The 23,145-nt window shown below is 43.4% G+C and overlaps 4 protein-coding genes across 5 annotated transcripts; 3 read left to right on the top strand and 1 right to left on the bottom strand.

The window, feature by feature from the left end:
• Nucleotides 1–1,089: 1,089 nt before the first annotated feature.
• Nucleotides 1,090–6,724, top strand: LOC140316578 (casein kinase II subunit alpha). Of its 2 annotated transcripts, XM_072394467.1 has the most exons (15): nt 1,090–1,161; nt 1,900–1,987; nt 2,339–2,413; nt 2,624–2,752; nt 2,857–2,968; nt 3,071–3,172; nt 3,280–3,330; nt 3,475–3,534; nt 3,721–3,804; nt 3,895–4,005; nt 4,096–4,197; nt 5,128–5,228; nt 5,345–5,493; nt 5,597–5,686; nt 5,835–6,724. In XM_072394467.1, the coding sequence occupies exons 4-15, from the start codon at nt 2,652–2,654 to the stop codon at nt 5,948–5,950; spliced, it is 1,179 nt and encodes a 392-aa protein (XP_072250568.1). In that variant the 5' UTR covers nt 1,090–1,161; nt 1,900–1,987; nt 2,339–2,413; nt 2,624–2,651; the 3' UTR covers nt 5,951–6,724. The 2 variants fall into 2 exon arrangements, with proteins under 2 accessions (XP_072250568.1, XP_072250569.1); XM_072394468.1 differs by lacking the exon at nt 1,900–1,987 and having other exon boundaries at nt 1,114–1,161.
• A 1,568-nt stretch (nt 6,725–8,292) lies between these two features.
• On the top strand, nt 8,293–14,282 carry LOC140316577 (serum paraoxonase/arylesterase 2-like). Its single transcript, XM_072394466.1, has 9 exons — nt 8,293–8,461; nt 8,590–8,660; nt 8,739–8,794; nt 9,158–9,320; nt 11,228–11,354; nt 11,475–11,675; nt 11,758–11,839; nt 13,203–13,331; nt 13,433–14,282. The coding sequence occupies exons 1-9, from the start codon at nt 8,385–8,387 to the stop codon at nt 13,592–13,594; spliced, it is 1,068 nt and encodes a 355-aa protein (XP_072250567.1). The 5' UTR covers nt 8,293–8,384; the 3' UTR covers nt 13,595–14,282.
• A 1,062-nt stretch (nt 14,283–15,344) lies between these two features.
• LOC140316576 (serum paraoxonase/arylesterase 2-like) lies at nt 15,345–18,616 on the top strand. The gene is made up of 10 exons (XM_072394465.1): nt 15,345–15,455; nt 15,670–15,737; nt 15,940–15,995; nt 16,158–16,323; nt 17,262–17,385; nt 17,498–17,698; nt 17,849–17,930; nt 18,152–18,280; nt 18,380–18,551; nt 18,584–18,616. The coding sequence occupies exons 1-9, from the start codon at nt 15,373–15,375 to the stop codon at nt 18,539–18,541; spliced, it is 1,071 nt and encodes a 356-aa protein (XP_072250566.1). The 5' UTR covers nt 15,345–15,372; the 3' UTR covers nt 18,542–18,551; nt 18,584–18,616.
• Nucleotides 18,617–19,000: 384 nt separating this feature from the next.
• On the bottom strand, nt 19,001–21,499 carry LOC140316575 (potassium channel subfamily K member 5-like). The gene is made up of 5 exons (XM_072394464.1): nt 21,246–21,499; nt 20,584–20,695; nt 20,113–20,279; nt 19,847–20,015; nt 19,001–19,764 (listed from the first exon to the last, which is right to left on the bottom strand). The coding sequence occupies exons 1-5, from the start codon at nt 21,429–21,431 to the stop codon at nt 19,061–19,063; spliced, it is 1,338 nt and encodes a 445-aa protein (XP_072250565.1). The 5' UTR covers nt 21,432–21,499; the 3' UTR covers nt 19,001–19,060.
• Between the last annotated feature and the right edge of the window lie 1,646 nt (nt 21,500–23,145).

The raw sequence follows: 23,145 nt of genomic DNA, 5'->3' as shown, positions 1-23,145 counted from the left end.
AAAAAGAAAATTGTTTTCCTGCCTTGTTTGGCGCAAAAGTCAAAAATCGTAAAACAGAAGAGGAAATCCAAAACAGAGATTATTTTTTTGGTTTGTTTGCTTTTGGACCATTGAACATTCTATTTTTCCTGTCAGTTACGTTGTCCCCGTCTCATCTTTCCTGAGACGTGTTGCTATTGTAAATGTGAAATGACAAGTTTCTCAGTTTCAACACGCAGTATGTTGTGTTTGTATTCTTCTCAGCTCAGCATAGGGTGTAAATGATTTTACAAATTCCTTTTATACAGTATCCCAACTCTCCGCAGCAGGTTGAAGAGGAATGGCCTCCTGAAAGACTGTAATCGGGGCGTGCTATTTGATATCCAATCTTATATGTGCGCCCCCTTTATTTCTCCTGTATTTACACATCTAAAGAATGTCACTCAGTCGCATCTGGTATATCTCCTGACATCAATCTTAAGGTCTGAAGATGTCTGCGAGATACTCGTGGAGCTAACAGTTTGGAGTAAAGTTATATTAAACACATGATCCATTAAATAATAACAATAAAGATTACGTCATCACGTAAGTATACCCACTTCTGATGCGCATTCCATTCCATAGTGTGTTGCAGTTCAATATGTACTTTTCTTAATCATACAAAAACAACAACACTGATCATAATAATGACCGGCCATTCGTTCATTTGCCTGTGACTCACTTTTTGGGTGGGTTGTTAGGTCGAGGAGGCATTTATTTCACAGATCCTTACCCCTTGATGTCAAGAGGCAGAAAATATAAGACAACGTGCAATTACTAGTAGCCCTTTTTGGGGCTACTAGTAAGTACTCTTAACGTATTGTCATTCTAATATTGTGTGTTTGCCGGAGCAGCTTTACGATTAAAAAAAAAAAAAAGAAAGAAAGAAGCAGGGTTAGGGTTCGTTTTCACGGCTATATTTAGTTCACTGGGCACCACTACACTTATTACAGCTGACATTGCGTATGCACAGGCATGTAGATGAAAAAGTTTCCTCTTTCAAATAAGCCTGTTGGGGGCAGAGGAAGCTCAAATCTCCCCGTGAAAAAAAGAAAAAGGAGAGCGCCCTCTGCTGGAGAGGCTGTTCGCATTAAGCTCTTGATCTCGAGCATCGCCATATTGACGTCCCAACAACGCTGAGAGGTAATCGTGTTATTTAATCGCAAATCGTCGTCGTCCCAGAACCAGTGCTGAGTGTTTTGCGTGTGAAGGAAATACAAGAATATGTAATCTAGCCGATGGATCGTTTTGCTGCTCGATCACGGTGTTTGTAGGATGTTTTTTCAAGGCGTTGTCAGCCAGTTGCCTCGCCAGCAACCAGCCTATTCACTCCCTTAGCTTGTTAGCTTAGCACTTTTTAGCTTTAGTAAATATAAATGTATATTCGAAGCTTGGTGTATAGTTTTACATATATAATGATACCTTGATTGAGGTTTTATTGTTTTGACTCGGACTGTTTATTGTATTTAGTTACTGTCTCGTAGTGTAGCCGTGAGCTAGTTGTGACTTTCCAACCGGCTTTTCACTCTGCTGTTGACGAGCTAATGCTAACTAGTTAGCACCCCCCCCTCCCCAGCTTCCCGGTTCGCCTGCTAGCTAGCCGCTCGCCCCGTTGCAGGCCGTGGGCCACAGTGGATTTGTGCATATCCTCACCTTAATCATCAAAGTATCAAGCGGGCAAACAGCTTTCAATTTGAACGACCGTCATTTACTAGAGATAATTTCACCGATTGGATGCAGCCCGCGACTGTATTTATTTAATACAACCTCACTAGCATTAGCTTTACTGGATGGCGTGCGTTGGCTCACACACTTTGCTAATGTTTGCCTAATTGATTCTATTGATCTTAATCAACCTACTTTGTGCCTCTTTTCCAACAGGAGGTACTTGTTGTAGCCCCCAGTGATGACTGTACTGAACCCTGTACCTCCTGATTAGACTGGTTGGATGCCCCTTTTTAACATCAAGGTTTCTCCATTTCATACGTCGTCATATGCAAACACATCATGCACCAATTGTGTAGTTTTGCTTGAGTTTTGTTGAATTCTGTCTGTGTGTGTGTGTGTTTTTGCTTGTCCTTAAAACACGAGGCTGTATTATGATTTACCATTGCAAATGGGAAAGGAGAGAAAAGAAAAAGGAAGAAGGAAAAAAAAAAAGCAGATCTTTTATATTTCTTTATTTATTTCAATGTGGGACATTACACACTCTTGTGTTTTCCCAATATTTACTGCTCAGCTCTGCACACAGCGGTTGAAAATTGCACGGGATTGTTTTGAGCTGGGTTCACGTAATCTCTGTGGTTGTATGTCCATTTAGCTTTCGCACCATAGAGGCAGCTCAGCCACTCCTGTCACTTCATTTGTCACCACTGTCCTGGAGAAAACCTCCCAGGTATTGTGCCGTTTTTTTTCATCTCCAAAGATGCCTGTGTGTTAAATGTTTGCTGCTGGGGATGTTCTGTCATGCAAATGTGCTAAATTGATACCCGTAATGCTTAATATATGTGATGCTCTTCCCCCCCAAAAAAAAAAAAAAAAGTGAATTAGTACTGTTTTGAATTTTGTGTGCATTTCCCCCTTTTTTCTTTTTGCCACGTTGTAGGAAATCTAGAGACTATCCTGTGCAGAATATGTCTGGCCCTGTCCCAAGCCGCTCTCGAGTTTACCCTGATGTAAACACACAGAGACCTCGGGAATACTGGGACTACGAGTCCCACGTTGTTGAATGGGGGTAAGGAGAAAAAAAAGGGGGAATAGTTGGTTAAGTTATTGTTGAGTGAGTCGTGTCAGAATTGAGTGATGTTTTAATTTGTCCCGTCCCCCCCCACCTTCTAGGAACCAAGACGACTATCAGCTCGTCAGAAAACTAGGAAGAGGCAAATATAGCGAAGTGTTTGAAGCCATAAACATCACAAACAATGAAAAAGTGGTCGTCAAAATACTGAAGGTATGTGGCTCATCGAAAGGTAAAGGATGGAAAGCGAGAGGTAGTCGTTGGCTCTCTTCAGCTGTGATTTGACACGTTCCGCCGGACGGTCTCTGTTCACAGCCCGTCAAGAAAAAGAAAATCAAGAGAGAAATAAAGATCCTGGAGAATCTGAGGGGTGGCCCAAATATCATCTCACTGTTAGATATCGTCAAGGATCCTGTGGTAATATTTGACTCCTATTTTTAACCGTTCAGAGCTTCAGGTCCTCTGCTTACGTGTCAAACATTAAACCTGAACTCACCTCTTCTTTCTGTTTCCCCCCCTTTTAGTCCCGAACCCCAGCTCTGGTTTTCGAACATGTGAACAACACAGACTTCAAGGTGATGACCGATTTATTCGTTCCTTTTTTAAATTTTTTTTTATTAATTAATTTTCGCTTGCACATTCGGCTTAGCTCACACCAGTTATTTCTATATCTAATGGTTCTTAAATGTCTTGGTTTTTTTTGTTGTTTTTTTTCACAGCAATTGTATCAGACTCTGTCGGATTTTGACATACGGTTCTACATGTATGAAATCTTAAAGGTGAGAAAGGGCCCGAATTCTGTTAATTTTGAACGATTTTTTTTTTTGTTAATTTTGATGATATGTAGAACGCAGTCAGGCGGTTAGTAGTTTTAACACCATCTAAAGGTTAAAAAAAAAAAAAAGAAGAAGAAGCAGAGGAAGAAAAAACCAAATCAACCCCTTTTTGTTCTTTTTGACTGGCAGGCTCTGGACTACTGCCACAGTATGGGAATAATGCACAGAGATGTCAAGCCACACAACGTAATGATTGACCACGAACACAGAAAGGTAGGGTGTCGCATGCGGATTTACTCTCGCGGTAGCGTCTTGTCCGGCTCGCCGCGGCCGTTGAAATTAAACCGAGCTCGTCGTTTTCAGCTCCGTCTCATCGACTGGGGTTTGGCGGAGTTCTACCACCCAAACCAAGAGTACAACGTGAGAGTGGCGTCCAGGTACTTCAAAGGACCTGAGCTGCTGGTAGACTACCAGGTGAGGGCGGAGACACCCACGCATTCCCATAAATGGCTCATTTCTTCTTCTTCTTCTTCTATCGTTTGACCCTCTCTGTGCTCTTTGCAGATGTATGACTACAGCCTGGACATGTGGAGTCTCGGTTGCATGCTGGCCAGCATGATCTTCAGGAAGGAACCTTTCTTTCACGGTCACGACAATTACGATCAGGTATGAACGCTCTCTCACGTGTTTTGATGCATTCTTTTGTCGACGTGTTTCGAGCGTTTTTAAAGTGTGAAACGGGCTCCTCGCGCTAAAGCCGCCGGACTGGGAGCAGTTCTGCGATGGGGCTTTTCATTAGTAACTCCCCGGGTTGCGTTGGCACGAGATAAATGTGATACTGAGCAAGTGGACAGTCTGAGTTGTGTTGTGGGCTCTCTGTCCCCACCAGAATGAGGGTTATTTTGATCTGTGGCCGCCAGTTGTGAGCGATGCGAGTAAGAGGCCGAGTTTTGGATGAACCATAACAAGTGTTGACTTTTCAACTCCTCGTTTTTTTTTAAAAATCATGACACATTGTTGGTGGTCAAACGCGGTTATGGAGCGATCGTCCTCTGGAAAGGAGGAAAACGAGCAACGGCGAACAGAAGACTGAAGTTCCGGTTATTGATTAAGAGATGTTTAGCTGTAATTGAAACGGAATCTGTAACTATGACTACAGGGTGGTGATGTCAGACCGTGCACGTGATCAGAAATCAGAAAAAAAAAAAAACATGCATCAAGTGTATCAAAGAGCGATGGGAGAAAAGCATCGGGGTGCTGGGTATATTTAGCTCTTTGCTGCCAACCCGACGTACCGAGCCCAGCTCATCTGCTCATAGGGACGCTTTAAGGTGCCGCGTACTTTTCCCCACCTGGACGTTATTAATTATTCATGGAACATTTACGTACGGCGTTGGCGTGTGTGATAAGTCGGCAGAACGAGCCCCTGCATGTCTGTCGTTGTTTCAGGGGCCTGAAAGCTCAGGCCAGACGTGAGGCTTCCTTCATCCGATGCTAAATATACGCTTTTAAAACTGTGCGTGTGAAATGCAGCGTGCGTTGGAGTTCTTTCAGTTTTTCCCCAACTGTTGAATTGTGTTTCTCTGAAACCTGCAGCTCGTGCGGATTGCGAAAGTGCTCGGCACGGAGGACCTGTACGACTACATCGACAAGTACAACATCGAGTTGGATCCACGGTTCAATGACATTCTGGGAAGGTAAAACAAAAAGAAACCTGACCCCAGATGAAGCTTCCGCTCGATGTTTTGAGGAGCATTTGGCCTTTCTTCATCTGCTCGGACTGATTTTTATTTATTTCTAACCCCATTTCCAGACATTCCCGCAAAAGATGGGAGCGGTTTGTGCACAGCGAGAACCAGCACCTAGTCAGCACAGAGGCTCTAGACTTCCTGGACAAACTGCTGCGCTATGACCATCAAGCTCGCCTCACGGCCAGAGAGGCCATGGATCATCCCTACTTCTGTAAGTGTGCCGCTTCGCCTCATTTTGCGCCCGAATTCGCTGCGCCGCGTTGAAGCATTTTGCGTTGGGTTTGCGGGACGCTCACACCCACCTGTGCTCTCAGTTCCCATCGTCAAAGATCAGGGAAGGGGGGCCACTCCCGGCGGGATGGCTGCCAGCTCCACTCCAGTCAGCTCTTCGAGTATGATGGCCGGTGAGTTGTCTTTTCTCTAGTCGCCGCCTCCCCATCTTTTTAAAAAGGTTGAGGTGTTAGCTCCTGTGTTTGATAAATGAGACGAGAAAGTTGTGTCTTTGTGGCCTTTTTTTTCCAAATGAGTAACGAGCCCCTCGTTGTCTTCCAGGCATCGCCTCCATGTCCTCTTCACAGCCGATGGCTAACATTGCTGGATCACCCGTCATCTCTGCCCCCAATACTCTGGCCACACAAGTCCCCGCCGCCACCGGGGCCCAGCCCTGAAGCCACTTCCTCACCTGTGTTTAACGTGTGCTCATGGCCATGTCCTGCCCAGCTCTCACTGCTGGCCAAGGACCATGGCTCCCCTTTTTATGTTGAAAAATAACAAAGAAGAAGATTTAAAAATTGCTTTTCACATTCAGTTATATGACACCTGGACTTGACAGAAACGCGTTGTTGCACCTGTCAGGTTTATTAGAGTTAATTTGGGTGTGTTATTTGACGATGCCATTGTCTAGAAATTCTAATAAGATGTAGACATAAAGAGAATGGATAATAAAATTTATTTTGTATGTTCCAAATATACAGTCTTGCTTGAAACTGTTTGATGGGGATCCTGCTGTATTACACTGTGAACCTTCACGCGACTTCACAAAACAAAAAGTCAGGAATCTGGTGTGTCCCCCCCTCCCCCTCCCCCAACCCCAACCCCAACCCCGCTTAACAGTGTTCGCTGGTTGCACACGATGTAATGTGCAGGAGTTGTTGGTGTTTTGAAGTTGTTAGATGCTATCATTCTTTAATTGGACTTTTGTAGATATTCTACAGTTACTGTCAGGTTGCATGCACCCAATGCTGAGTTTCACAGGGTCAATAGTTTGCCAACTTTATGTTACTTTCACTTCTGTATGTGTATGTATGTGTCCATGTTTGTTTTTTATGAAGTCTCTTACACATGATTTTGATTACATAGACAATTTTGTAACCTTTTTGTTTTATGTTGGGAGGAGTCATCACCTACGAAAAACAACTTCAAAAATAAACAATTTAAACAGGGTTCTGCAGGCACTACATGTTATTGAGTAACACCCATTGTTGGCCGGTTGCGTCGATGACAGGGAAGCTCAATCAGTGTGTGTCGCACAGGGCATATTTTTATTTTATTTTTTATTATTTGCACTTGATATTTGTTCAGGGGCAAAATTTGTGGCTGCAACTCCCCGCGGCCACGAGGAGACGTCAAAAGTGCGCGCATTTGTCTTAGGCGCAGGAAGAAAAGCTGAACATCTCCAGGGAACCACATTCAGAATGCACTCGCTCCTGTAAGTAAAATCCACCTCGGGTGGAGGGAGGGTGAGTCTGCATTGCTCGCATACTTGTAAGTACTTTCAAGTCTGCATACCAAGAGAAATGAGCTTGGCTTTTGCTTGGTGGGTTTGACCGATTTTAAACTGCGTGCACAAATGAGGCACCGACGGTGAAGAGGCTAAATGGCAAATGCCGTTCATGTCTGCTGGTGAGCATCTGTGCGTGTGCTCGTTTGTGACAGCGAGTGCTTACACTGATGAAACTACGGAAAGAGCAACGGTCAATTCATCCATCTGGAGCAAATTTAATCCTTATCTAATAACAGTTAATGTGTCACGAGGCACCTCTAACCCCAGCCTCCTTCGCTGGCATGAGTTTGAAATGCATGATGCACATGAAATGTCCCTTTGTCCTCTGTTGCTTTTTGCACATTTTAGACATGTTTAAGACTGTTTCTAGTTATCCTTTCGTCACTTTTTGGTGACAGCCTGTGTTTGCTCAGGTCCCTATAGTTATACCTTTCACAAATTTGAAATCCTGATTGGAAAACTGCTCTTTTATTTTAATGGTTGCCTTGTGTATCCTGTGGTAAATTTGTGACTCTTGGCTATCGTTCCCTTCCCATTCGTCGTTTTGTGATAATTATGTCTCCTTTTTAAGCTAATTTGTGGTTCTGTATGGTAATTTTGAGTATGTAATTTTCTGTCACTTCATGTTTGTCAAAATTTTGCCAGTTTATCGAAATTTTATATCTCTTTGTTTTAGTTTTGGACCATTTTGAGGTCGCTATGTAGATTTCTAGTGATTTTTTTTCTTCCGTATTGTTCGTTTGTGTCATTTTGTTTTTCTTTCTGGTCATTTTGTGCTCATTTGTGGTTGTTTGATAGGTCGTTACTGTTATCTTCGTGAGACTGGTGCACTTCAGTCTTCCACTCGCAGTTTCTCGAAATGTTTATTTGGTCTCATGCAGCATTCAGGTACTGATTTATTAGCAGGATTTACAGACATTACTGAATTTCCTTATGTCCGTTTTCTCAAACCATAGACAGTGGTTCACCACAAAAGTACCGTGCTTGTAACGAAAGGATGTGCTGCATTATTTCTTAAAAATGCAGTGGTTCACACAGGGAGGTAACGGACATCAAAAGCGGACATAAATCAGTCTGACCCAGTACAAACACGTATAAGGAGCTGGAGTATTTGCATTCTACGATAATAAAAAAATATAGCAAATCACAAACTAGCAGCTGTTACCATTTATTATAACTGAAAAAAATAAACTGACGTCAGATACGATTAGTTAAATTGTATCCGACAGTTCTGAACGCAGCACTAGTTGTGTTTGCAGTGACTTGCCTCGCGCTGCTCCAGTCGGAAATATTTCATCGTGAACTTTAAGGGTTTGACAATGGGCAAAGTGGCCATTATTGCGGTTATAATCGCAGCGTTGTCCATGCTGCTTGGGGAGAGGATTCTCAGCTTTAGGTAATGTTGAAAGCAACTGCATTTACGGCGATATGCCTATGTTTGGCAAGTTTGTTTCGAGGTTTTTATGTGGCAGAAAGTTTGTGGTGCCACTCGCTCTGATGTAACTTTGTGTAAAAACGCTGCAGAAAAAGGGCCCTGGCTACCAGGGAGGTGCCTCAGAATCACCTCCCCAACTGTGTTGCACTAAAAAATCTAGGTAAGCACCGCGCCAACTACAAATGTAGCCAAAAAAAAATGTTAAAGCAAAGGTGCAACGATTGCTTCTTTTTTTCAGATTACGGCTCGGAGGATATAACCATCCTTGAAAATGGGCTTGCTTTCATCAGCACTGTAGGTATTTGAGTTGTTAGCACAACAAAATGTAAGCGTCTGCAGGCTGAACAGACTTTTAATGGAAAACGTAGACACAACTGGAATGTCATGTGGTCATGCAAAGATACAAGCTTGTTTTATCACTAATTTTAATGGCCGTGTATACGTTAATGTTTTAATATTTGTTTAATCCACTGAAATGATCTCCGGATGGAAGAAAAAAAAGCCACTAAAACTGCCCAAACTTTCCTTGGAAAATCTAGACCATGACATTAATCTGTCGGCCTTTTATCAAAGGTTATATTTGTTTTTATTTGGAGTAAATATGCAATGTTGACATGACCTCCTGAACTATTTTCAGTGTATTTTCAATATTTCAAGGGGCTCAAGTTCCCTGGTGAGCCATCTTCAGATATGCCCGGGAAAATCTTTTCCCTTGATCTGGAAGGTCCTCGACTGAAACCGATGGAGCTGCGAATGCCACTGAACTTTGACCTCGAGTCATTCAACCCTCATGGCATCAGTGCATACACCGATCCGACTGGTAAGAGCAGCTCCAGCTCACCTTTGGTTGCATATATGTCACACAAGTTTAGAGGGTTCCCAAAAGGGAAACAAATTAATAATAAAAGAGTACTCCATTTGCTTTGAATTTGGTTATATAACACGTTGAGAATAAAGTCCACAGAAATCGAGGCTGCATTGCTGCAATCTGAAATCCTTGGAAATAGACAAATACAAATGTGTACCCGAGCAGGGCTGAGTGACATGAACCAGATTTCAGGCTCTGATGTTTCTAGGCTGAGACCGACACTTTGATTTGTAATCGCACTGGAACTCATCGCGATTCACCCTCTTCTGCTCAACGGAGCACAGTTGTGGAACTTAAACGAATGGTAGCGTGCTGCAGCGAGACGTGACAAACGGGCAGCTTCACGGGAGAAACGGATGGCGTTCTAACTGTTTAAGTGATCTCTGGTTTCAAGAGGTTTCTGTTCCTCGCATTCCTCAATTCGCACGTCACGTTTGCTGCTGTGACTGCAAACTTGGGAGACTTTTAAAAAGGGGAAACAAAGTGGAGCGAGCAGTTAAGGGATATAAAACAATCTGAATGTTTGAATATGATTAAACAACGCTCATAATAGGGATTTGCACCATATCTTTGACGTGTCTTATATTGTTGATAAATGGTAGCATGTCGTCTTCACAGACCCGAACTTAAAAGACCACCTAGGCAATCCACCAAGGGTTGTCTTGGAAAAAGGCCTCAAAATCTTAGCAACATGTTAGTGAGAGCAGACATTCCATCTGAACCCACTCCTCCCTCCTTTACTTTAGTTCTGTTTTTTTGTTGTTTTTACTCTTTCTTGGGTGTGGCTCTGTTAGCCCAGAGGAGTTTAAAGTCTTCCCATCACACCCTCTGCCCTGAGCAGGAACGGCTGGTATAATTGGGCTAACAGGGCTCAGCCCTCCCTACATTATTCAATATAAATCAGAATGTAATATATAAATAATTCAATAAAAACTTTAAACAAATTGTTTTTTAATTTTTGATCAGAGGCGGAGCAAAATCTGAACTGAAACCCATGAAATCTGTGAAAACGGGCTAATTATCTACAGCCCAAGCGAAGTAACTCGGTTACACTTGACTTTTCGTCAACATTTGAGTGACAGGTTGCAAGTAACGCCCCCCTCCATTTGCGGCTTATTTGGGCTAAATCTGTACAGCCCAAAACCAGCAGATTTGGGCCAATCGCAGACGACTCTACTTGATTGCGTGTGTAGGGTGAAAGTTTGACAATGGCAGGCATCGGCGTTAACGAAGTGGATTATTTACTTTCGAATCCGTTTTCTTCAATGTCCTTAGGTGAAAAAAGTAGGGGCACATCATCCAAAGGATATCCAAATTACACAGAAAGAAAATCGCCAAAATCGTAGCTATTGTGTAACTTGGTTTGAGAGAAAGGACTGGCTCTCTTCTGGAGTGTTTTTCTGGAGTTACTATTTTAGTTTTGTGCTGATGTTTGGATTATTGTGTTCCAACGCAAATTGCAACAGGCTATAGTTGAAACCAATTTTTTAGCACAAGTCTGGGTTGACCTTTTTTTAAAACCTTTTATGGTGTGAAAGTATTTGTATTTACAGAAAGATAGGTAGATGGTATATTTTCCATCAGTGCATTCTTCTAAATAGTGTTTTGGTGGTTTGTTGAAAAGGCCCGTGCTGTTGTGATAGTTTAAACTTACATTCTAACAGGACACCTTTTATGTTGAAATGCAACTACTTGGCTTTTGTAATACATTAGCCCACCTATTCAGTGACACCACAAGCCGTCACTGGCCCTGAGGTGTTCGTACAACAACAGAATAGAGCAGTTAAAGGCCTTTTAAACACCCCCCCCCAATGTCCGCTTGGTATGTCCTGTTCATGTTGTTTCTCACCATCTGTCAGATGACACAGTGTACCTGTTCGTTGTCAATCACCCTCAACACGAAAGTCAGGTTGAGCTCTTCAAAATCATGGAGGACGAACTCTCCCTCGTACATCTGAAGACCATAAAACACGAACTGCTCCACAGGTGACGTGTTTAATTTGACCCAATTTCATTCTTTTTCCCCGGGATCGACTGATTTAGGAATGTATGACCGTTATTTAAAACGACTTCTTGAATTCTGCTTCTTTTTCTTTCTCCTTCCAGTGTAAATGACATCGTCGCTGTGGGAGTGGAGAGCTTCTACGCAACCAATGATCACTACTTCTCCCACGTACTCCTCAAAACCTTGGAGATGCTTCTGCTTCAGCCCTGGACTAATGTTGTGTACTACAGTCCCGAGGAGGTAAAAGTGGTCTCTGAGGGTTATTACTTCGCAAATGGAATTAACGTCTCTCCGGACAAACGGTAAGAATGACCCTGCAGGGCTGCACTTGTGGACATATTTAAGCGTAAATTTCTTCATTTGAATGTGGTCTCTCATTTACAGGCATTTATATGTGGTAGATTTATTTGGCCACGATGTACGTGTGTTGGAGCGGAAACAAGATAATTCGCTGTCTTCTGTGAAGGTAAAGCTCAGCAGAGTGAGAGTTCACTGTTCTTTAAAAATGATGTATGAATTCTGCCACTCCATCAGGACAAACCATTTTCTATAATCAGGCGCCATCGTTTTAGTAGAAGTGCTGCTTTGAATGTGTGCCGATGCAATTGATTTGATCTTTATCGATGAGGCAAAGCCAGCGAATGCTCCTGAAAATCGAAGAGGGTTGTGAAGAACTGCTCTCCCTGCCTTCAAGTGTGCTTAACAAACAGCAGATTATGAAATAATTGCCAAAAATAGCATGGCCACCGTAGCCTCGTCTGCTTTATCGATAAGAACGAGCCGCTGCCATCTAACCACACGCTTGCAGATCTACCGTTTGGATTTATGGAGTGTGACGTATACGCAGCGTCACTGCAGAAGTACAGTTGCATACTGAGATGACTTGGAAATAATAGAAAATGTAGTTAAGTCCATTTATGTTCTATATGAATATGAATTGGTGATCATATTCCATAAATCAACCTGCTAATCTAAACTATTTGAGCCCTAACTGTAGAGTTGCACGGTACCCCGCGGTGCCAAATCGTTACGGTTCCTAGTATACTAGAAATTCTACACAATGGTACTACCGTGGATTACTGTACTAACGGTGCCGGTTTCCGGCGCCTCGACTCTCCTCCCAGCTTCTCACCGCTTGCTACTCCCTTGTAAACAAACCCACTCGGCAACCACTGCAACCGAACTACACAGCTGCTGAATGATTGGCTGTTTGCTTGTTACTGGTAGCTTCCAGGATATGATAGGCTGTTTCCACACGGGGGGTCCGCCCGTCCGTTAGCTGATTGGCTGTTCGTTTGTTTCTGACGGCTCGAACGAACTCCATGTAGACGGCTCCACTTCGATAGAAATTCGCTTCAAAACTAAATTTCTGTCTCGCCAGACGCGCGCACAGCGGTCAGAAACACGAGACAACACACACTCACCATGGCAGCACCGGGCCCGAGCGGTGAGTCTGCCGCGGCGTGCTAGTGGCCCCATTAAAAACAAACCCAAAAGCCACATTTGGAACTGTTTTCGGTTTAAACAAGCTGCAACTGCTGTAAACCGTAAACAAACGTCTCCATACTACCAGTGTGGTTTTGTTGATTTTTTTGTTTGTTTGTTTTCTTTCAGAAATATTTGCTTTGAAAAAGCTATTTCTAAGCTAACTTAAATGGGGAATATACTTAAGGTGATGTTGCTAAAATATTGCAGAGTAGTCCGATGCTAGATTTTTCCACATTCAGCAAACGGTGCCTAAATCTGGTGAAGAAGAAATGAATATTTGATGCAATCCGAACGCTTTGCGGCGTGTATAACGGTAACTTTGCCTGTTTACGCCTCACCAGTCCGTGGCTGTGGGTTCACTCTGCGACAATGTTGAAGTTGAGCCTGAAACCGGTGACCTGTGGTTGGGCTGTCACCCCAATGGAGCCAAGCTTTTCTTGTTTGACCCCAAAGACCCCCCGGGATCGGAGGTTTGTCTCTTCTCGTAAAAGTATTTAGACACTATTACGTAAAGTAGAAATGCATCTGTGCCGTTTGCTTTTCTCTCGTGATCATTCCGATGTCCTTGCAGGTCATCCGCATCCAGAACATTCACTCGGATCAGCCGGTGGTGACTCAGGTGTATGCGGACGACGGAAATGTGATCAGAGGCTCGTCTGTCGCGACTGTCTATGGGGGGAAGTTGCTCATTGGCAGTGTGTTCCATAAAGCCTTGTGCTGTGATTTGAAGTAGTCAATCCCTTCTTTGATTTCTGTAAAAGAAAAAATACTGGACTGGATAGTGTAGTGGTATGATTTCCATCTTTCGTGAGGGTGACCTGGGTTCAAATCCCCTGCATGAAAGGTACTACCTCCAGTAGGCGTCCTCAGGCAAGACCCCCCCCTACCCTACCTGTAAGTCGCTTTGGATAAAAGCATCTGCTAAATGCATAAACATAACATAAATAACATGAAATAAAACAAATGGAAATCAAAATGCACCTCTTTACGGACAGAGCAGTAATGATTTTAACAGAATTCTGCAGGACTTGTTTGTGAAAAATGAAGCTGAGCCTAATGTAGGACCCAGGATCTGATCACCCTGCAGAAAATGTCTCAGCCGGTGCCTGCATGCTGCATGCCTCAGGGAAACGGCAGGAAGATGGTATTTACCTGAGTCATAGAGGCAATGGTGTGTGTGTGGGGGTGAACTGGTTTTGATACGGTGTAAATTGTCCAGTAACCCAGATATGTGAAGCACTTGGAATGACAAAAAAAGTACTGGGGGAGGGGGTTACAATTTCAATTTCAATTTCTTGCTTGGCTGTGTATGGTGAAAATGTGAACTACTAACACTGGGAGGAGTTTTAGATGTTTTAAACGATTGTTTTTGTTGTTCTTCTTTATTCATGTGCTTGACATCAAATAAAATAGTAAAGCGAGTCGAGCTGAAAGTGTGGTTTGTCATGTGGCTCCAGGAGAAGAGAAAAGAGAGGGGAAGGTGTGTTCCCAGGAAGGTGAATCTATGGATGGTTGGATAATTACAGTATTTGTTGCTGATTTGGCTACTTTTCCCACATTTCTTATTTTTTTTCCCCACAGTTTTTAGACTTCATTGAACCTTGGTCGCACCACTATACAAACAATAAGTCCCCCATGAATCAATCGGTGGATGGCAGGGGTATACGCTGAATACTGGCCACCCTATTGGCCACCCTGGCCTGACCCCAACCACCGCATCAGAGCTGTCTCTACTTTCCGGCGTACGGAACCTTTCCTGGACTGCGACGGCACTATCGGACGCTTTAATGCGTGCACACGCTGTGTTTTGCTGAACGAAGGTGCGATCAGACATCACTTGGCGAGTCACCACTGAGCCGTAAAGTCTTTATGCATCTGTGAAGTCGTTCCTTAAACTGTTAAAGGATAAGTTCCCTTATTTTTTTCAACCTGGACCTTATTTCTAGCATTAGACAAGTTAATTATATCATATCATATAAACAACAGTTTTCCAAATGATGTCTGTGTATTCCTGATACACCGAGAGAATGATCACTACAAGCTGTACTGAACATCTCCCAAGTCCTCTCAGCACAGTATGCAGTGCAGTATGCAGTTGTCTGTATATTCTGCTACATTTGTACAGTATAAACACCTTTGTTATTTTACTTGCAGGAATAAGAAAAAAGGTTAGATACACTGAATAATATTTGATCATTTACATTCCAAATATAGTGGAGGTGTATGGTTTAGGTGCCCTATATACTCAAATATTTTCCAGTGAGACATTGCCACCTCAAAATGATCGCATAACCATCCTGGCCACCCCACAGAAAATTCCCTGGCTCCGCCACTGGAATCGATGCCATGTGCCTTTCTTAGAAGATATAAATATATTACAATATATTGGCAATATATATATTCATTTATATATTGTAATATATATATATACATACCTCTATATACTCACTTCAGCGCCATCTTTGGTGAAGGTACGTAAACGCGCCTTCCGCGCGCTCCTCACTAAGTTCGATGGCTCCAGGGAGGAAAGTGCTGCTTGCTGCCGCCGTCGCTGCTCTCGCAGCGCTCATTGGCGTCGCATTTTGGAGAATCAAGTAGGTCTTACTGCTCGAACAATACTTGATACGTGGAGTGGGACTGACTGTAAATGTTGGCGGCTGTTTCGCAGTGAGTCACTGCTGCAGTGTCGGTGTTGCTCCTCGAAATAGAAGTTAAGTCGATGCACGCGCTCAGTTGACAACACCGCGGGGACGCGCTTTAAAGTTAATATTGCTCGTTTGTTGTTTTTTTTTTTTCTTCCCCCCGCAGTGAATTGAGCCTGGCCTACAGAGAGCTGCCCGTGAAGCACCTCAACTGCCAGTATTTAAAGAACATTGGTATGCGCCCAACACTTTTGTTGTTATGTTTTAGGGGCTATTGTGAGACTTATGACGCCTTGGTAAAGGTGTGATAGCAACCGAAAGGTTTAAAGTCCAAATCATAGTAGGTCAAGTGTCAGCAAGACACAGGTTAAGACAACTTTGTGTAAGATTTGTAAATATTGTTGTTTTTTTATTCTCTCTCTTCTTCTTTGTTAAGATTATGGAGCAGAGGATGTCACAATACTTAAAGATGGACTTGCCTTCCTAAGTACGGTATGTTTTTTTTTATGAGCAATGTTAAAGCCTAGAGTTTCTTTAATTACCTCAATCAATCCTCAAGTGGTCATTATTCTGAATAATTGAATATGTCCAGCCATTTGGCTTGATTCCGGAAGCTCCTCCGCACGCATCTGACATGCAGTGTTTTCCACTCAGGGATTGCATTTTCCTGGAATGCCGTCGTTCTCTGACGACCCCGGAAAGATGTACGTTCTGGACCTGCTGCACCCAAAGCCGACCCCGGTGGAGCTGCAGATAAAAGGAGATCTGGACCTCGGCTCGTTCAACCCGCATGGCATTAGTGTGTACCAGGATGAAGCAGGTGGAGTACAGACGTTTTACATTTACAGGCGTAACCACTCTCAGAGAACAGGGGTTTACAGAGGCCTTTGGTTTTCCAAATGCCCGGGGAGAGAATTGCAGTGCGACAAATGAACCCGTTTGACAGTTGATGCTAAAATCAGGGTTCCAGATCCATGCTAATTAAAGAAGGTTTTACGTCTGTGGGGCAGAAATTACCAGGTTTAAGCGAGGTTCATGTAAATTCCCTTTCACTCCAAAATGTCATTAAAAAAAAATATACAAGATTTTCGTCTGTGGTGTCTGATATTTGTTGGTTCAGTGGATAACAGGAAAAACTTGTTGGTATTTAAGGGGGGCCAAACAAATTTTGATGCAAGTGAACAATTAAAAAAAAACAAAAAACAAGACTATTAGAACTCTTTTGATTTTTATTAATTGAAAACCAACTTGATAGGACTTCTTGCTTATTTTCCTTATTTTTTTTTTGCTACTTGTACACTTGCAATTGTATTTTTGTCATTATTCAGTTCAGTTGTTGCAGTGTGGGGACGAACCACAAAAAGGATTCGAAAAAACCGCAGGACACAATCTAGTGTTACTGTTTTGATATTTTTAGCAGTCTCTGTCCAGTGCTCACTGCTATGTGTGATCTGTACTAAGTTACTGCCTGTTCTAACCCACAGACCTGCTAATTATGACGTTTTTTTTTTTGTTTTTTTCCTATTATCGGGGATTTGCAGAGCTATTAAGGTCGGCCTCGACTACTATTAAAGACCTATCTGTAAAGTGAGACCATAATCATTTTCAGAGTGCCGCGTGTCTCCAAATAAAGCGGGACGGTAATCTGAGACATAAACTTTCAGTAGCACGGCAGTGGGAGCGGCACACTTTGTACTGCGCCGTGACAGAAACGGGTCACAGATTGAGGGTAACGCAACCATCTCTGTTTCTTTGCAGATGACTCTGTGTATTTGTTCGTTGTCAATCACCCGCAGCACAATAGCCAGGTAGAGATCTTTCGTTATGCTGAGGAGGACACGCTGGTGCACCTGAAAACTGTCACCCACCCCTTACTGTACAGGTTTGTAACGTACATTAAACCCTTCTAGAACATATGATACACATCTTACATTTGGCAATGCCTTTTTTTTTTTTAAATTTCCCTTCTTCTTCTTCTTCTCAATGTTTTTCAGTGTGAATGACATCGTTGCTGTTGGTGTGGAGCACTTCTACGCCACAAACGACAGCCCTTTTCAGTATTACCTACTTCAGCTCCTGGTTGTGCTCCTGGGCCTGCCCTTGACCGATGTGGTGTACTACAGCCCGCAGGAAGCGAGAGTGGCAGCGGGCGGCATCCTGGGCGCCAATGGGATCAACGTGTCGCCTGACAAGAGGTTATTCTCATTTGTTTTTATTCACCCTAGATGTCCATGCGCGCGTTTTACCGACATAAATAATTTCACAGGTATTTCTTTTATCCGGGAACCTCGAAGAATGACACGCACCGTTGTTTCTCTCTCACTTTAATTTTTTTTTTTTTACAGGTATATTTATGTTTCGGATATCTTGGACCATGCCGTAGATGTTTTTGAGAGACAAGATGGGGAACAGTTAGTGTTCGTTAAGGTGACACAATATTTTCTCTCATTTGCTAAAGTCAGTGACACAGGAAGGACACGAATAGCTCAGCCTTTGACGTGTCGAACATGTTCCTAAAACCGGCAGCTCCCACGGTTAGCTGAACATATTTCTGGACTGATTAAAAACTGGATTGAATTAGCTAAATACCTGCCGAGGTGCTGGTACTCGTACTCATCAGGTCTCATTTCCTGTGTGTCTTGTTCCAGTCTGTAGCGGTTGGATCGCTGTGTGACAACATTGAGGTGGACCACAGGACAGGCGACGTATGGCTCGGTTGTCATCCAAATGGGAGCAAGTTGTCGAAGTACGATCCTAAAGATCCACCAGGCTCCGAGGTTTGCGTCCTATTCTTTTTTTTTGTTTGTTTGTTGCCGTTTTACACTAAGTTAATTGTTTTTGTAATTTACCCAACACTCTAATCACACTCCCTACAGGTCATCCAGATCAAGGACATTCTCTCGGAGCGGCCCGTGGTGAGCCTGGAGTATGCCGATGACGGCCGTCAGCTGATGGCCTCCACCGTGGCAGCTCCCTATGAGGGAAAGTTGATTATTGGCACGGTTTTCCACAAAGCCCTGTACTGCTCCTTGAGATAATTTGTGTACAGTGTCCTGTGGGAGCAGTGCTGAAACGGGCAGGCTTGTAAAAGATCCAGTATACAATGAAATAAAATTTTTAAAAAATGATCTCGATTGGCTGCTGGCCCAGAAAGGATTGTTTTTGGCTCACGGAGTGCAACTGCTGTTTGAAAAATGACACGTGTCGTCGCTGTGGTGCGTAAAGCCATACAGACCGATGTCATTCCCACAAAATTTAAGGGGGGGGGGGGGACTTTTTTTTTTTTAATAAACGCAATGCTCCTTCCCACAGAACAGCGTGACTGGTGCCACAGACCTGACTTTTAGACAGTGAGCACAGTCCTCTATCAAAGTCCAAGTACTTATTCTGCAGTTCTTCAAAGAGGAATGATTGGAATCCACACCAAAATGTACATTTTCTCTTCACTCGTGCTAAAACTCCCCACAAAGTTTTAATAAAAATCAACATGCGAGTGCGTTGTATCGTCTTGTGCCAAAATCTACTGGAAAAAAAAACTGCCCTCGGTGAAGTACATTTCACCCCTTTTCAGCTTTATCCAATGACAGATCTTCCTCGCCCACCTTGGAGATTGTAAACCTGCTCTCCCCACCGACGGGGAGCTGAACACTCTCCTCATTTGGTGTCTCATCTTTGGTTGGTACAGTGAAGACGATGCCATCCTTTTCAGACTCAGAGGCGCTATCATCCGTGCCCTGTCCGTGATCCGTTTTCACGCATGCAGCAGACTCGGGGTCTTTCATTGTTTCCCGTCTAAGAAGACCCACTTCTTCTTGCTCGCTCTTTTCCACTCTTGCATTAACAAACACCTCGCTGATGCTGATCATCCGTCTGCGTCGTGGCGAGTGATCCAAGGTCTGAATGTTGGTGGCCAGGATGTCGCTGCAGCTCTTGGAGCGGTTTATGCTGTCGTCTGGCTTTCTTTTCTTTGCCGTATTCCCGATCTCTTTGATGACGGTGCTGTAGTCTTCCTCATTCTCAGACAGGAAGTTGAAAATGTCGATAACGGTGGGCCTCGCATCTGTCTGCTCCTCCACGGGCTCCGGTTCCTCGTCGTAGAAGCGTCTGTGCCTGTGTCGCCTTTTCTTTAGCACTTTGTGAGCTTTCACAACCATGTGGACGTTCCAGCTGAAGAACAGGGACAGCCAGGCCAGTCCCATGTAGATCCACAACTCTGCAAATACTCTGTAAAGGTGGGGGTACTTTATGTCTGGGTTTACACCTGAAATGAAAGTCAGTGCTCGGGATTTAGATTTGACTTCAAAAGTTGTGATCAAAAGTCTTTTTTTTTTTTCTTTTCTTACCTGCCACATAATCTCCAAAGCCAACTGTTGTGAGTGTGATGAAGGAAAAGTAGATGCCTTCCAGGTAGCTCCATCCTTCCACAGACATGAAAACAAACGGGGGGATCACCAGATGCACCAGCACCCCCCATAGAAGGAACAAGACTGTGCAGGTGAACTGGACCTTTTTCTGAAAAAGGGGATGACAAATACATACACATGCCTTTCATGTTGGAGATGCTTGCTGCAATTTAGGTGTCGTTGGCACCTGTTGGTCAGGTTCTTACCACAGAAACTCCCCTACGGATTAGAACCTGAGACAAACGTTTAGCCCGGTCTCCAAAGAATGACCCCAGCTCACTTATCCACACCAGGCAGAGGGGGATCCCGCACAGGCCGTACAGGATGCAGAACACGCGGCCACCCTGCGTTTTGGGAGCAACGTTGCCATAACCTGCAGATTACAGAGAGAAAACGTTAAATCACAATACTGAAAAGAGGGATTTTTTTTTTATTTATCATATTACCGTTTATCAGCCTAATGAACGGCAAGAGGGAAAAACTGGAAAAAAATTATGACGTGGGTATCAGTTATCTTTTTATTTAAAAAAAACCTACCTCGTGATGCAGGAACCCGAATAATTAAGTTTAAAATCAATGCAGCTGTTTGGTTTTGGGAGGGGGAGGGGGGGAGGGGGGGTGAAGGCGAAGGCAGGTTTCGACACAGCCAATTGTATGACAGTGTGAATATAGCGAACCTATAGTGGTGACGATGGTGGCAGTGAAGATGACAGAGTTGACCCAGTCCCATGTGTTGCGATGGTTGTCCCCGGTGATCGCCACGCCTTGGCCCGCAGCCTCTGACGCTACCTGAGGAGTAAATACAGGAAACGCACAGCGGTGACTCCCCCCATTTGTCTGTCTGGCCGCTGTAACTTCTGCTGTTCCGGTCAGTTCCCGAACAATATCAGCGACGCACCCATTGAAAATGTTCTTCTGTGACCTCTCTCGACTTAAAAAACGACAAATCGAGTCACGCAGGTGGACACACCCTCTGCAAACCTCCTGTGCGTGACGGTGCATGGTCTCCCTCACGCCCAGCTACTTCAGTGCGTTTCTTAAACTGGACAACTTTCCCGAGCTGCCGACCATCATGGATATATGGCATTCAAAAAGAGAAAGGCTCAAAGGCTTTATGTTCCCAAATATGAAAGACAGGTTATAGCGACACGAACCAAGTTCTCTTTTACTTTGTAGCCTATTACTGCAGCCTCGAATTTCAAAGGAAATGGAAAATCATACTAAAAAACTTACATTTGATAGCTCACAGATTTATGGGGTTTTGTTTTCAGTGAATCTCACAGTTGCACAGACGGATAGACATTTAGTCTATGACTCTACAAACGGATAAATCACGTACCTTCAGAATATCATCGAGCTTTTCTTTTGTTAGGCAGGGATAGGTGTCCAAAATGATTTTCTTCTGTTGGATGTATCTGTCTTTGGCCGACACCCAGTTCGGCTCCTCAAGGATCTGGAATACTGCCGCTCCGATCGACAGGTAGAAAATAATACACGAAGTTAAAAACGGGCCTTTGTCAGCCATATTAAAGACATAACTTCATCCTCTCAAGGGCGCGCGGCACATTCCCACAGAGGGCTGTCCTTAATGTACCTGCCGTCTTCCTGGTGAACATTATGGGCAGCGTTACTGCTCCCAGTGGGGACGTATAAAAATCCGACTCTATTATTTGGTTAATCAGGCGTTGCGAAACTTTAAATAAGAACGGTCCTCAACGTAGGTCAAGTCAACACAGTTTACTAAGAGTCTTTATTAAGATTAATATGGGATTTATTAATCATGAGGACGTATTTAGCAGTTTGGGAAAACGCAAACCACAGTTTTACAGAACTGAAACAGAGAAACCCGTCAGACTTGTTTATACAGGCCTGACTTTCGAGCATAGAAATGCGAACGTTTTCAGGGACAAAGGAGGGAAAAGACCACTTGAATTAACCAAGTAATGATAGGTGAAGGATACGTTTTCAGAAAAGAATCAGGTTCTTTGTAGATGCTTTTAAAAATAGAACTTTCTGAACACATCAAAAGCTGTATTAGAGAGGAAAAAAAAAAACAGAAAAAAAGATCATGCTTTAACTTTTTCCAACGTTTACAAGAAGCGTCACAGATATGGAGATATGCATGATGCTTTGGGGACGGGATGCTGAAGAAACTCAGTTAAAGGAGTGTGTGAAGATGGGTGTGTTGAAAACAACACCCTGAATATGCTGCAAACAGAACCAAGCAAGGCACTGCGTGTGCCAGCCAATGATGATTACACTGTTGAAAGAAGGGAACAAAAGGGCAAGATTAAAGTTGGCAAAAACTCAGATAAGTCACAGTCTTTATGGGATCATGCTCTATAAACACAGTAAACTAGTGTATAGCTATTTGGAAATGCAGTATGACATTTCTTCTTCTTTTTTCACTGCCGTGAAAACGTTGCTTGTAAAGAAAAACCCACCTTCAGTCAAACATGGCGTAAACATTCATGCTGTGGTGATGCCTTCCTACTTCTAAGACCGGTTGAGTTTGATACATTGAAGGAACGATGAAGTCAATCGGTTCCAGCGGTTTGTTTTTTTTAGGATGAAAAGTGTTGCCCAGTAACTTCACCAGGATTTAGGGCGAAGGTGTTTCAGCAGGGCGACAGCTTGAAAGGTGCATTCAGCAATGCAAACTAATGTTTGAAAGGGAACAAATGAATAGAAAAGAAGAAGAAGATCCTCATCTAACCTGTAGGTTTTCAGTTATAGAAGTTTTCAACAGGGGGCAATATATTTTTTCACTAAATACTCACTGGGATAAGTATACACGTCTGTGGCTGAACTGTGTGTTGGAAGTGTCAGTTGTTAATATCTTTGTGTGTAGACACCCTGAAGGATAGAACGTGTGCAGTTAATCACACTGGGTGGACCCAGGCTGCTGTGTGTGATAATGGAGAGAGGCGTTGTCCTCAGTGTGAGCACACAGGCTACTGCACTTGAAAGCTGTACAGAAGCTTACTGTTCCTAAGACCTATAACCCATCTATGTGTTGATAAAGCACTAAAGATAAGATTCAAATCGGTATGTTCCACTGCGATATTTAATGGGCTTGAAGGTTAACTTAACCAAACTGCCCCACGTACATGAACTCATCGGTTTATCCGTCTCTTATAAATCCACCAATGTTCCAGATGTGTAAATCACTGGAGTAAAGCTTTAAGGCAAACATACTGGGACAAGACAAGCACTCGGACAGATGCTGGCGCTGCATC

This window comes from Leuresthes tenuis, unplaced genomic scaffold, assembly GCF_036924035.1.
Source record: "Leuresthes tenuis unplaced genomic scaffold, fLeuTen1.0.hap1 SCAF_10, whole genome shotgun sequence".
Lineage (NCBI taxonomy): Eukaryota > Metazoa > Chordata > Actinopteri > Atheriniformes > Atherinopsidae > Leuresthes > Leuresthes tenuis.
This window is presented reverse-complemented; position numbering and strand designations above follow the sequence as displayed.